The 13,284-nt window shown below is 40.8% G+C and overlaps 1 protein-coding gene across 1 annotated transcript in view; it reads right to left on the reverse strand.

The window, feature by feature from the left end:
* prkg2 (protein kinase cGMP-dependent 2) overlaps positions 1-13,284 on the reverse strand; it is a 104,526-nt gene that overhangs the window by 10,545 nt on the left and 80,697 nt on the right. Inside the window, exons 16-17 of the mRNA XM_072593938.1 lie at positions 9,307-9,429; positions 5,980-6,042 (exon numbers count right to left, since the gene is read on the reverse strand). Coding sequence (XP_072450039.1) covers positions 5,980-6,042; positions 9,307-9,429 — 186 coding nt within the window. The remainder of the gene's footprint in view (positions 1-5,979; positions 6,043-9,306; positions 9,430-13,284) is intronic.

Genomic DNA, 13,284 nt, shown 5'->3' on the forward strand with positions numbered 1-13,284 from the left:
GTGGTGTCCTGGGCCCAACTATCTTCAGCAGCTTCATCAATGACCTTCCTTCCATTATAAGGTCAGAAGTGGGGATGTTCTCTGATGATTGCACAATGTTCAGTACCATTCACGACTGCTCAAACACTGAAGAGAGTACACGCCCACATATAGCAGGACCTAGACAATATCCAGGCTTGGGATGACATATGGCAAGTAACGTTGCACCACACAACTGCAAGCAATGATTATCTCCAAAGCAGAGAATCAAACCATCTCCCTTTGACATTCAATGGTATCACCATCACTGAGTCCTACCAACATCTTGGAGATTATCATTGACCAGAAACTGACTAGACTGGCTGTACAAATACACTGGCTAAAAAAACAGGTCAGACGCTAGAATACAGCTGTAAGCAACGTATCATCTTACCCAGCAAAACCTGTCCACTATTTAGAGACACCAGTCAGAAACGTGATGACATGAGTGCAACTCCAACAACAGTCAAGAAACTTGGCACCATCCAGGTCAAGGCAACCACATTGATTGAAACCACATTTAGAAACATTCAGTCACTCCATCACTGATTCTCAGTAGCAGCAATGTGTACCATCTAGAAGCTGAATGGCAAAATCACAAAGGCTCCTTCAGTAGCACCTTTCAAACTCACAATCCCTACCATTCTAAAAGGTCAAGTGCATAAAATACAAGGGATAACCGCATCCTGCAAATTTCCCTCAAAGCCACCTAACATATTGACTTGGAAATACATTGACATTTCTTCAGTGTGGCTGTTCAAAATCCTTGGAATGTCTACCCAGTGATATTGGGGGCTTACCCAAAGCAAATGGACTGCAGTTGTCCAAGAAGCAGATCACTACCACCTTGTCAAAGACAATTGGGGATTGGCAATAAGTGTTGGTCCAATCAGTGATGCCCACATTCCATGGATGAAGAAGAAAAATGTGATCCTTCTCAGTTTCATTCAGCGATTTATCATCTTCATGTTTCTTAGCTTATTGTATGAGGAGTAGATCCAATTACCAAGTATGAAAGTTATATTTAACTTAAAAACATCTTGGAACCGGATGTATCTTTTAATAGTATCTGCTTTTTGATAGTCCAGAAATCGAACATTGTTGGCAAAAGAGACATGCTGTAGAAACCGTTCATGTTGCACTCAGCAAAACAGAGTCAAGAACACTAAAGGGGCTAACAGTTTTAACTGCCTGAGAAAACGCTGCTGATTAGTTTGCAGATTGACTTTGCGTGGTCAAGGCTTTGTTGTGGAGAATGAATCAGGGAACTACTGACCCCATGCTTTTGCTTAATTCTGAAAAAGGCAAAATGCCTGGATATATGTTTTTCTGAAAAGGACAGCTTTACCTGTAGGAATATTTATATCTCCAAGAAGCATACATGAGCCTCAATGCAAACCCAAATGATAAGTTTAAATTGGTTATCATGCAATTTTTAGCATACATGGGACTACTCAGTAAATGAGCTCTATTGTGGATTCACATCTAATGTTAGGTATTTTATTCTGAGCTTTGCAAGAATGTGCTGCTTGAATACAATCAGTACATTGCCTATTGTGAAGGGATAGGCTTTTTGGTAATCTCTGCCAGTCATTGGGACATATGACTTACATTCCAAGGATCACTGAAATTCACACCACACTATTTCACATCGTCTGGTAGGCAACATGCCTTTTTAATTGTTTTTTGGCAGTACAGTGATAGTTGAAAATAGTGCTTGTGTCACTAAGTTTGCAAATGATACCAAAATAGGTGGTGAAGTGGACAGTGAAAAAAGTTATCTCAGAGTACAACAGGACCTTGATCAAATCGGCAATTGGGCTGAGGACTGAGAGATGGAGTTTAATTTAGATAAATGTGAGGCCTTGCAGTTTGACAAGGCAAACCAAGGCAGGACTTATACAGTTAATGGTAAGGCTGTGGAGACTGTTGTCAATGAAACGTATATGTGCATGTACGTAATTCCTTGAAAATGGAGTCACAGGCATTTGGTATGCTTGCTTTTGTTGGTCAGCGCATTGAGTACAGGAGTTGGGACACCTTGTACAGGACATTGACTAGGGCACTTTTAGAATACTGCATTTAATTCTGATCTTCCTGCTATAGGAAAGTTGTTGCTAATCTTGAAAGATTTACAGAAAAGATTTACAAGAATACTGCCAGGGTTGGAGCTGTAAGGAGAGGCTGAGTAGAGTCATAGAATCATAGAAAGCCAGCCAATCAGCCCATTGAGTCCACATCAACCCACTGAAGAACATCCCACCCAGCCCCAGCCCCCTACCTTATCCCTCTAATACTGCATCTCCCATGGCCAATCCACCTAACTTGCACATCTTTGGTGTGTGGAGAAAACCAAAGCACCCAGAAGAAACCCATAAGTTTTTCACATGTACAATGAAGGATTCCTTCAATTTGGTGAAGATTATTTGTGACTGGCTTAAATACCGCAATGCTGTGTTTATGTGTTCATTTGACATTAAGAGCTTTTTCACTTACAAGTCTCTCAAAGAAGCTATTGACATGTTACTACCTCTTGACATTCTGGATGCATCACTGTTTTTTGAATCTGTAATTAAATTAATGAACTTCACAATTCCTGTAGAGTTCAGTTTTAATTAATGCCTAAACACATGGTGTTGCAATGGATCCTGTCTAGGCCCAGATCTCACTTTCATTTTTTATTAGTTTCCATGAGAAATGCAATTTTGAACATCTTCTAACCTCTTCTGCTTGCATATTTCTAATGTGTAGATGATATGTTTGGCATCTTTGGATCTGCAGCTGGATATAAGCATTTCCTTGCACTCCTTACTGCCATCCACCCCATGTACAAATTTGTGAACAGTCTAACAAGCTCCATTTTCTCATTGTGCTAGTTGAAAAATCTGCCAATGGGTTCCCTACTACTGTTTACCATAAGCCTATCTTTAAAGGTCAAAACTGAGTTGGGATTCTTACAGTTCCACGTGCTACAAGATTTTGGCAATTTTGTAAATTGGGCTCAAGCTTTTTGTCCAGCATGCAACTTTGATGCCAAAATAGGGCACATCAAAGCTACCCCTACCAGTCCGTCACTCACTGTATATTGCACAAGCTCAGGCATGGGTCTATGCCTGCTACTTTCAGATTTACAAAGTGTGATCTACTACAAATTGACCTGGAAAAACAGGCAGATGTCTCAAAACATTAAATAACAAGTTAACCATTTCATGCTGCCACTATGCACTTTCAATAAACTAGATATTTCCTAGTGACAGGATGCAGCTACACCAACCAAAACGTTTCACAAAAATGAGTGAACAGGTTTATAAATATCATGGCTGGTTTGGTGTCAGGTACATCGACTGTACATTCTCAAAACAAATGGATCATATCACACAGCTCTTTGATTGCTTGCATTAGCAAGGGTATTAGCACTACTTAACCAGCCTGTGCTCTCAAAATGTTAATATAATAGCCCAGATCTTCCGACTACTGCAAGAACAGATCCATCCAATGGCAATCAGATCAAACAATATCCATTTAACTTTCCATGTCTGCTGTACCCAGACTTCTTAGGCATCTCCATCACAGCCCTCTTTCTTTCCCAACCCCATCCAAGGAAGATGAACCCACACCATGCCATGAAACCAGAGGACTTAGGAAGACTCCTTGAGGGCAGCTAAGTGCAATGAAATGTCTGCATGTAATATATAACTCACTATTTTTTTTTCTGTTTCTTTGAAACATTTAATGCTATTTTAATTGATTAATTGTAAGTGTAATGATCTTTTAAAAATACTCAATGTCCCTGTAATTTAATATTTCAAAGTGACATTTGTCATGGACCAGGCCAGACTCCCTCAAAACATTTCAAGAAAATAGCCCAGACCCTAACTTTGCTAATTGTTTTAAGCAAGCATAAGGTGGATATTCCAGGAGAGATTCTCCTGGTTCAACAACTTAGTTTTAAACAAAACAGAATTTATTTACAAGATTATTAAATGAAACACAAACAAAAGAAAACAGAATACAGACTAACTTAGCCTATCCGAAAACCCAACAGATCATCCCAATTTAATGATGCTCTTCCAAATACTTGCAACACTCCCTATAAACATCCCTGGCACAAAAGAAAAAAATCAAACAGAGGGTCTTACAGGAGAGAAGTCAGAGAGAGAGAGAGTACCATCCTGGACCTCCTTTTTAACAATTTTTTTTACAAACACAGCAAAAACCAGTAAAGAAAATCAAAAAAAACCAAATGTCTTCCCTAAACAAGGAGAAAGAAAGAGAAACTTCTCCTCCTCCAAAAAAAAGCAGGAACCAACAGTAGCAGGAGCACACTGACTGTAGCACCAGCCAGCGCAGAGTCTGACGGGACTCAATCTCTTGGTTCCATTTTTATTTTTTTACAATCCCCTAATGAGAACTCAGTTATACCTGAAACACATTGACTGTGTGGATCTGAGAGTTTAGAAATCACTGGACCTGCTTCTTTGGATCCAGCAGCTATTTCGACACTACTACTAAAAAAACCAAACCAAACCAAACCAGAGTACAGATGAGTTGGGAGATCTGGCCACTCCCCTTCCACTGTACAAGTATTTTTTTTCGAAAACTTGAAAGCCTGTTGCCTTAGCTAAAATCAAACTGGCCCCAAACCCCTTCTACTTAGAATTTTTCTGTGTCTTTTACGACCATGCTGGAAAAATAACCAAGGACAACATAACCTTGTTAAAGAAGCAGCTTCATCACATTTTTTGTTTCTCTGATTTTAACATTCAATGCTGTTTAATGATTTCACAGGGTTCTGATGAGTAACTACTGCTCGCAATGCTATAACAACTATCTTCTCACCAGATGACCTGGACCGTGGTTTAAAATTCGAACAGTTCCTTGATTTTCAAAACTTACTGAATAATCCCAAATGTGTTAAGAATTGAACAAGAGCCAATTTAAAATGATCAAAGTGGCTCACAAAGTAGCATACATACATTTGCTACATTACACATACTTGGGGACCTGTCCTCTGCAGGGAAAAAATATATGTCCAGATATGGCATGTTTCTTATTGAATTACACAAAAACATGAGGGACAATTGCTCCCTGCTGTATTTTCTGTGGCAATGCCTTAACCAAACTGATAGCAGCACAAATTGATGCTCCCTTTGAAATTTGGCATTCTCATGTCTGCCCTGATAAGAGGAAAATGAAAACTTTTGACAGCAGGTCTTTTCTTTCAACTACAGTATTTTTCTGAGCTGATGAGTGAACAATTTTCAGAGAAGTTAAATCTTTAAAATTCAATAACCATGCTCTGAGCTGTCTTTAACTTGCCCACTCACTTCTGCAATCAGTGCAGGGCAAAAGCAGTCAGTTAATCCACTTCCAGATGGCAGGTTAACAACGTTTATACTCTACAGAGACCAGGAGCCTCTGACTTAAGTTGTTATACAGGCTTTACAGTGGCGGCATAGTTTCTCAGTCCTTCAACAACCCAGCATTTGAAGAGAGAGAAGGACAAAAACGTGGAGAAGGCCAATGTGGCCTGGGCCTCTACTAAATGGTACCAGTATCTTAACTCTGAGTACCATCATATCCACTCCACTCCCACAAGTCACCGTATCAGGGAGATTCCACCTTCTCCTGGGGTTAGGTTTCAGACTCTCTCCTCTGACTTCAGGTATCACACTCCCCTTCACAAATCTCTCTTCTGCAATTTCATCCTCCTCTCAAGCGCCCCCATCTGACTGGGGGCCTGTCAATCAGATCAATTCTCAACAGGGAAAGTATCAAAGCAGAACTACAGATGCTCTGAAGGTGAAAACCCAGACAGTGCAGGGACCTTCTAGACTTCTACTCAGATACTTTGCCAAGTCATCTCCCACAACTAATTATCCTGTGCCAGCCCCAATCTAAATATCATGTTTTTGCCAAATGCCTATAAAATCTAAGCAAGCCTTTATGGATAAATGTTACCTGTGTTTTTTTATATCATTGATTCCATTTTTCAGATTTCCCAGGCGTTCAGTTGGGTTTTGCCTGCAATAAAGGATGTCACAGAAAAATATGTAAGTTTTCTTCCAAATCTTTCTGTCTCTGTTCTTCTTACCCTATTTTCCAAGAATGGCTGTCTGATGCTGGGTCATAGTTTTATACATTCTGCAGCCTTCCAGGACTCATTCTTTATACTGGAGTATTGACAGTAAAGGTTGACAGGGTACTGACACTACAGCCAAACTCAATCTTGTCTCCAAAACCATGAACCCTCATTGTTCATCGAATGCCTGTCAGTAACAGAAACCATGGCAGAACAAAACTCACTTTGAATGGATGAATTTCCTGTAAAAATAGTAAAAATAACAAAACCTTTCTGAAGTTTTCCACTGATATGATTCCTGGTCTCCAGCTTGATACATTCCTATCATAGACCAGGGTTAATTTAAGAGGATACCACTGAGTTGGGTAAAATAAGTTGTGTATGAAACATAGAGACATAGAAAATCAGAGCAGGATTAGACCATTTGCTCCTTGAAAGTTGCTTCACCATTCAATACGAACATGGCTGATCATCTAACTCAATATGATATTCCCACTTTGTCCTTTACCCTTTGATCCCTTCAGTTCTAAGAACTATATCTAACTCCTTCTTGAAAGCATTCAGGTTTTGTTCTTAACTGCTTTCTGTGGCAGAGAATTCCACAGGCTCATCACCCTCTGGGTGAAGAATTTTAGCCCCATCTCAGTCCTAAACAGCCTACCCCATATTCTTAGTCTGTGCAAATGTGGACTTGGATACCTGTGTCGATCAGAACCCCACTACAAATGAGGACCATGTCATGGACTGCTATTGGATATCGTAGCCTTGTGGTTACAGTAGTGAATGAGCACATCAATCTCAAATTCCAAGGCAAACTGGGGGAAATTGAATTTAGTAAATCTGGTACATTGAAGAAAGAATTACCATGAAACATTCTGAATTGTAATAAACCAGCTTATTCACTAATGGCCTTTAGAGAAAGGATTTGGCCAACAACATTTACACCTTTTTCCTATCCTGCATAAAATAGTACACTCATTGGATGGAATTTTACCAGTTCTGCCGAAGTGACCTCAATAGCCAAACCAGGAAGAAGGTAGGGCAGGAGGGTGCTGGGTCATTGGGCCAATGAGTTCATGCCTCAGGTCAATCTCACTGGAGGAAGGGTCAAACCACCAGTGGCAGGTAGCCCATTTGAACTTACAGGTGCCCACCTATTGGGCTCATTGAGAAGCTACCGAGGTCTTCCTCGAAGTTGGCATCTCACTCCTCCCCCCCAACTCTATACCCATTCGCATCTCTATCAATGAAGCCAAGGCCAGTAGAGTCTTTGAGATGGGTTGCCAATGGTTGACTAAGTGAAGGGGAGTGTGTGGGTAGGGTGGGGGGTGGGTTGTGAGGCTATTGGTACTTATACCCTCACCCAAGTGTCAGTGATTAGCCAACCACAACTGGGACTGTGTACAGTGCTTTGATAAACTTCCCCTGTACCATAATGGAAACCTGGCAATTGTGGTCACTATTTATGATAAAGCAATGGAAGCAAGGGCCGTGCTACTGCAGTGGGAGTGCTCACCTCAGCCTACTGTCCTTGCAAAGCTGCAGGCCCTCTCTTTGGACCTATAGCCAAGACAGCTTGCCCATTATCCTTCCTTAGATGGCAGGCAGACTCATGGTCAGTTAGGCAGCTGCTTACTGTGAGGTCAGGCTGGCATCAGGCGCAGGGTTGGGATCCAGAAATGGTTCTCACCAGACAATATTTTTGAAGTGGTTAACATTTTGCTCCGATGGTTTAAGGGAAACTAAAGATAGTTTGGTAAATAAATCAGAAAATATTATTGGATTCTGCTCCAGAGGTCTGTAATGGGGTGGAATCCATTCCATTAAGCCAAATTTCCTCTATTCTTTATAGAATCCTGTAGTATTTGTGAAAAACATTAGTTACTCAGATGATCATTCACAGAATCAGACTTCAGAGGTTACTGAGGCAATATTAGCTGTTAATTGCCTGACTATTAGTATAATTTTCTCTTTTGCAGAACAGTAATCTTGTGGAAAATCAGGGAAATATTTCCTCTAAATAAGTGTCTGTTGTACAAATTTACTGCACACAGCACAAAGAACACAGACGAAACTTTCTCAGTATCACTAAAGGTGCTAATAATTTGTTGGCATAAAAAGTGCCACTGATCCACCGACTGCTTGCTGACACTGCTGTCTGAGGGCTGATTTTAATCCTGTCTGCTTGGCTGAGGCCAAGCTTGAGTGAAATGGCTGAAGCCACTTTCCTCCATCGATCCTGTTGCCATCACATAGGTTGTAAATTTTCCACGCAAAAAATTGGTTTACTGCCAGAAGACAGCAAGCTGCACATTTAAATGTGGCGAAAGTGAGGACTGCAGATGCTGGAGCTCAGAATCCAGATTAGAGTGGTGCTGGAAAAGCACAGCAGGTCAGGCAGCATCCGAGGAACAGGAAAATCAACATTTCGGGCAAAAGCCCTTCATCAGGAATTTTCCAGCACCACTCTAATCTGCACATTTAAATGCACAGATTATATCTGGGGATGTTAAACAATTTCTAATCCAAAACCTCCATCAGAAGGTTCTTGAGGCTTCTCCACCATGACAAATTGGGATCAAAAAGTTACACCAGACCGCAATGCTTCTCCAAATCCACAAGGAAACCTTTGACTTACTCTTCCCCAAATTTCTTTGTGCATTTCTTGACCATGACACCCCACCCATCCGCACCAGGCTTGTGCATTTATAATATCCTGGGTATCTGATAGTTTGCACTTCCTTTATCTTCCCCCTTTCCAGGGGTTAAAATCAATTCTCTGATTTGAATACCCGCACCCAACCTTGCAATAATCTGTATATGGGGTCTGCATTTACGTAAATATGGGCATCATTTAATTAACAAGGTCACCCTTTACTTACGAAATAATAAGGTAAAACATATTGACAACACAAGTGCAGGAGGTGACTATTTGGCCCATTATGCATGTGGCACCTCATTTAAAGTGCAGTTGAAACTGGCGTCCTTCCAGAGCTCTGCATGTTTTTGCTTTTCAATTATATGTCGAATTTCCTTTTTCCAAAGATATGTATTGATAATAAATACAGCTGACCAGTTACTCTTCCGTTACAATTTATGTGAATAACCAGTTGATAAATAGTACTTTTTGAATTATTCATCTCCACGAATACTGGAGCCATGTTTGTGACATCATAATTTTTTAAAAAATGAACATTTCTTCTCACTTGCACAACCTACGAATCATTTCTTCAGGACGTTTTGTTATTTTCTTAGGAAAATCCAGTTTTTCTACTCCTTTGAGAATCAAATTGTATGTCATCATCTGGTCGAAGCCAGAAAATGGCGGACTGTTAAATAAAGGTAAAAGAGAATTAATGTTAAGGCAATTCACTGCAGGAATTCTAATCCAAATGCACATACCGAAGACTTTTACAACTGCTCATTGTCTTTCAATGCCCAGAGAATTTCGAAAATATCAAAGTCAAATATTGAACGCAGTTTGAACTTCTCGCATTTTATATAGTTCTTTATTCAGTGCCGGATAAATTCATCATTGTTATGCCTGTTCTTTAGGCATATAATCATTAGTGGGATGACAAATTTCACATCTCCAGTGTCAACCTTTCCTGTGAATGACCCCGTTACCAAAATCCAAGATTCTACCTGCAACAGACACTAGGTGACCAGATTGGCAAATCAGAGTCTGGTCATCAGTTGCAGCACCTCGATTAAAATTAATCTAAAAGAGGTAATGTGAATGCACCATCCAAATGATTCAGCTTATTCAGTGATATCATTAACTTTACAGGTGGATTGCCAAAATGTTTTCTAATAATTAAGTTTATGTGGAGTTGGGAGAAGTCCTCTCAATCTCACCCTTAAACCAGTCTCCATAATCACTGAACACTCCACGCCAATCCTTCTGTGTGTTTACCAGGTTTGAACTAGTGAGCTGGTGAACTGCTAAAGATTGATTTCTATAACAAATACAGCAACCACAGGGATGCAGTGAAATGGAAATGATGGGAGGAATTTTAACAAAGGTGAGTTGTTGTTGGTGGTGGTGATGGTTGGGAGAGTTGTAAGTTGGAGATAAATTCTGACTGCATCTGGAAACCTGTTCTAACCACTTACATCAGGGCAGGAGATGTGATGGGCATCTTATCTGTTTCCTGGAGACGCTACCATTTTAGCCATGTTAATCAGGATGGCAGTTTCAGATTTTAGACCCTACTTTGCAGGGTCTAAAATGAGTGGCGAGGTTTGGCAGACACCTAGAAATCTGGTAGTTGAAAGATAACTTTGAAGAGAAGGTAAGTTTTTCAAAGCACTACCTGTGGGCCAGAAGGAGCAGGAATGGTTTTCTCTGGAGTCCAATTCCCCTTTTGTTGCATCTAATCCATAAAAAATAAAACCCTGGGTTGGATAACAGTCTTCTACCTCCTCCCAATGTGATCTGGAATGAGTACAGCACTTGGGTTTGGAATCCTGATGAAAGATTCCAATCTGAAACATTGACTCCCCTGCCCCTTTGATGCTGCTTGACCTGCTATGCTTTTTCCAGCTCCACACCTTATTGACTTTGGAATCAGGTGTCCTCACACAATCCCAGCAAGGTCATGGACCAGACAGACTTGTTTCTGATATTTGTTTGAGACAGCACCCTTTTGGATTGGAGGGTAACCCTGTCAGTTGGGCTGACTTATGGGAACAAAGAAAACACAGACTGCAGAATTAAGACTTCACAGACTGTACAAAGCCCTGAGCATGGGTTTCCTGTCCAGAACTCCACCACTCTGTTCTTGGCCATATCACCAACCCCATATCTAGAACATATCTAGAACAATGTATTTGACACCATGCCATGCTAGCTGCTCTCAGATGTGGTCTGTGTGACCAAGCAGTAACATATACTTAGTATATTGCAGCTAGCATCCATACAACTTTTACAGCATGAAAAGAGGCCCTCTGTTCCATGGATTGCACACCGGTGATCAAGCATTCATCTCTTCTAATTCCACTTTCCAGCCCCATAGCTTCATATACTACGATGTTTCAAGTGAGTACTGTAGTTGTTAAATATCTTGAGGTTCGGCCTCTCCCTCCCTTTTAGGTATTGACTTCCAGATACCCTAATCCTCTCAGTGAACAACATTTTCTGAAAGTCCTGTCCAAATCAGGGTATTGTTAGATAACTGAACTGCTCCAAACCAGAGGTAGGTGAATTTTCCAGAGGGTGCACTCTCCCAGATAGTAGCCTGTGAGTGCTTTTGTACAATTTAGGTCTCGTGGGACTCTTTTCCCCTGTCTTGAGTTCGCATACCGGCAGCAACTACTGGTAACTTGTCGGCCCAGATCCTGAAGAAAGTTTTATTTGTTTGGCCGGTGCTTGGCTTTGTTTTGGGGTTTTGCTGTGGACTGGCCTGCAGTGCTTTTGTTCTGTCCTGAGTGAGGCTATGCAATTGCCTTTACTTAACTGGTGTTCCCCAAGCTCAGTCAGACAAGTAAGGGTGTCCACTACAACTCATATGGTCCACTTGCCACATTTCCTAATGACAAAACCAGATGTAGTACTTGTTTGAAGTTCAGTCGGGCTTCAGCTAGTAAATATTTTTGCATGGTTACATTACTAATCCCATCCTTGTTGTCACTGTAATATCTCCCCAGAGGCCAGTATCCCATCACCAAGTCACCTTTTATTTACAGGTGGAGAGTCCTTGACACTGATCAAGCTCCCTCAGAGGCAGCTCTCAGAGTGAGCAGAACCTCTGACACTCCTGTTTACATCTGTCAGCCATGGCTTCCTGATTGGACCAGGTTAACATTCTGTGAGGTCCATCTGGTTGACCTCATTATAATCACTACAGTTCTCAAGTGGAATCTACATTTCCAGCATATTCCTGGGTAAATGTTAGATTCTATTCTAAAGGACCAAATCGCAGAGTGATTATGGTCAAGCAGTGTCAGCATGGCTTCACAAAGGGGAAATCATGCCCTAAAAAGTTATTATAATTCTTTAAGGAGAGAGCAAGCAGGATAGATAAATGGAGTGCAATAGATATATTTGGATTTTTGTAAATTGTCCAATAGCATATCATACATTAGGCTTTTTAAAAAGATAAGAGCTTCTAACATTGGAGGTAGTATATTAGCATGGATAGGGGATTAATTAATTAATAGAAGACAGAGAATTGGGATAAGTGGTTATGTGGTTTCAGGGTGGCAACCTGTAACTGGTAGAGTTGCACAGGATCAGTGCTGGGGCTACATGATTTGTAACATAAATGGCTTGGATGAGGAAAGTGAATATATTATAGCCAAGTTGTCACAACGTAGGTGGGAAGGCAAATGGTGAGGATTATACAAAGTGAATGCAGAGGCATGTGGACAGGTTATGGAGAGAATGCAAAACTTCACAGATGGAAAATATGTGAGAAAATGTGAGGTTACGCACTTTGGCAGGAAGATTAGAGGAGTTGGATATTACTTAAGTGAAGAAAATCTGCAGAAAGCTACAGCACAGAGGGATTTGGGAGCCCTTGAACATAAACCACATAAAGCTAGCTCAGCAGGTAAACAGTTCAAGTGCAGCAGATAATAGGGAAAGCAAATGGAATGTTGTTCTTGATTTTAAATGCAATAGAGGATAAAAATAGGGAGATCTTGCTAAAGGTATACAAGGCACACCTGGAATATAGTGAACAATTTGGTGCCCTTAGTTAAGGAAAGTAAAGCCATAAGGAAGAGGAACAGTAGTGGGATATTCAGCCCCCCCCAAGCTTGCTCCATCGTTCAATAAGATCATGGCTGATCCGTATCCTTCATGTCCTCTTTCCTGCCCTTTCTTTATAATCCTTGATTCCCCCTCTAATCGATACTCATTTATCTCAGCCTTAAACATACACAAGGACCTGCTCCCATAGCTCTCTGTGGCAAGGAGATCCAAAGATTCACAAAGAAATTCCTCCTCATTTCAGTTTTAAATTGACACCCATTTATTCTGAGAAAACACCCTCTGGAAAGGTATATTGGCACTCTGGCATTCCAGGGAAGGTTCATTTTCTCCAGAAAATGCCCCTGTTACAAGCTCCTGTCTTCTATTAATGACACAATCTTCTCTCTATGCTGGCATACTATTTCCAACACCATGCATCCTATGAGAGGCAGCCAGATTGAAACATACACGATTCTTAGGAGACTTG

This window comes from Chiloscyllium punctatum, chromosome 1 (assembly GCF_047496795.1).
Source record: "Chiloscyllium punctatum isolate Juve2018m chromosome 1, sChiPun1.3, whole genome shotgun sequence".
In the NCBI taxonomy this organism is placed as follows: domain Eukaryota; kingdom Metazoa; phylum Chordata; class Chondrichthyes; order Orectolobiformes; family Hemiscylliidae; genus Chiloscyllium; species Chiloscyllium punctatum.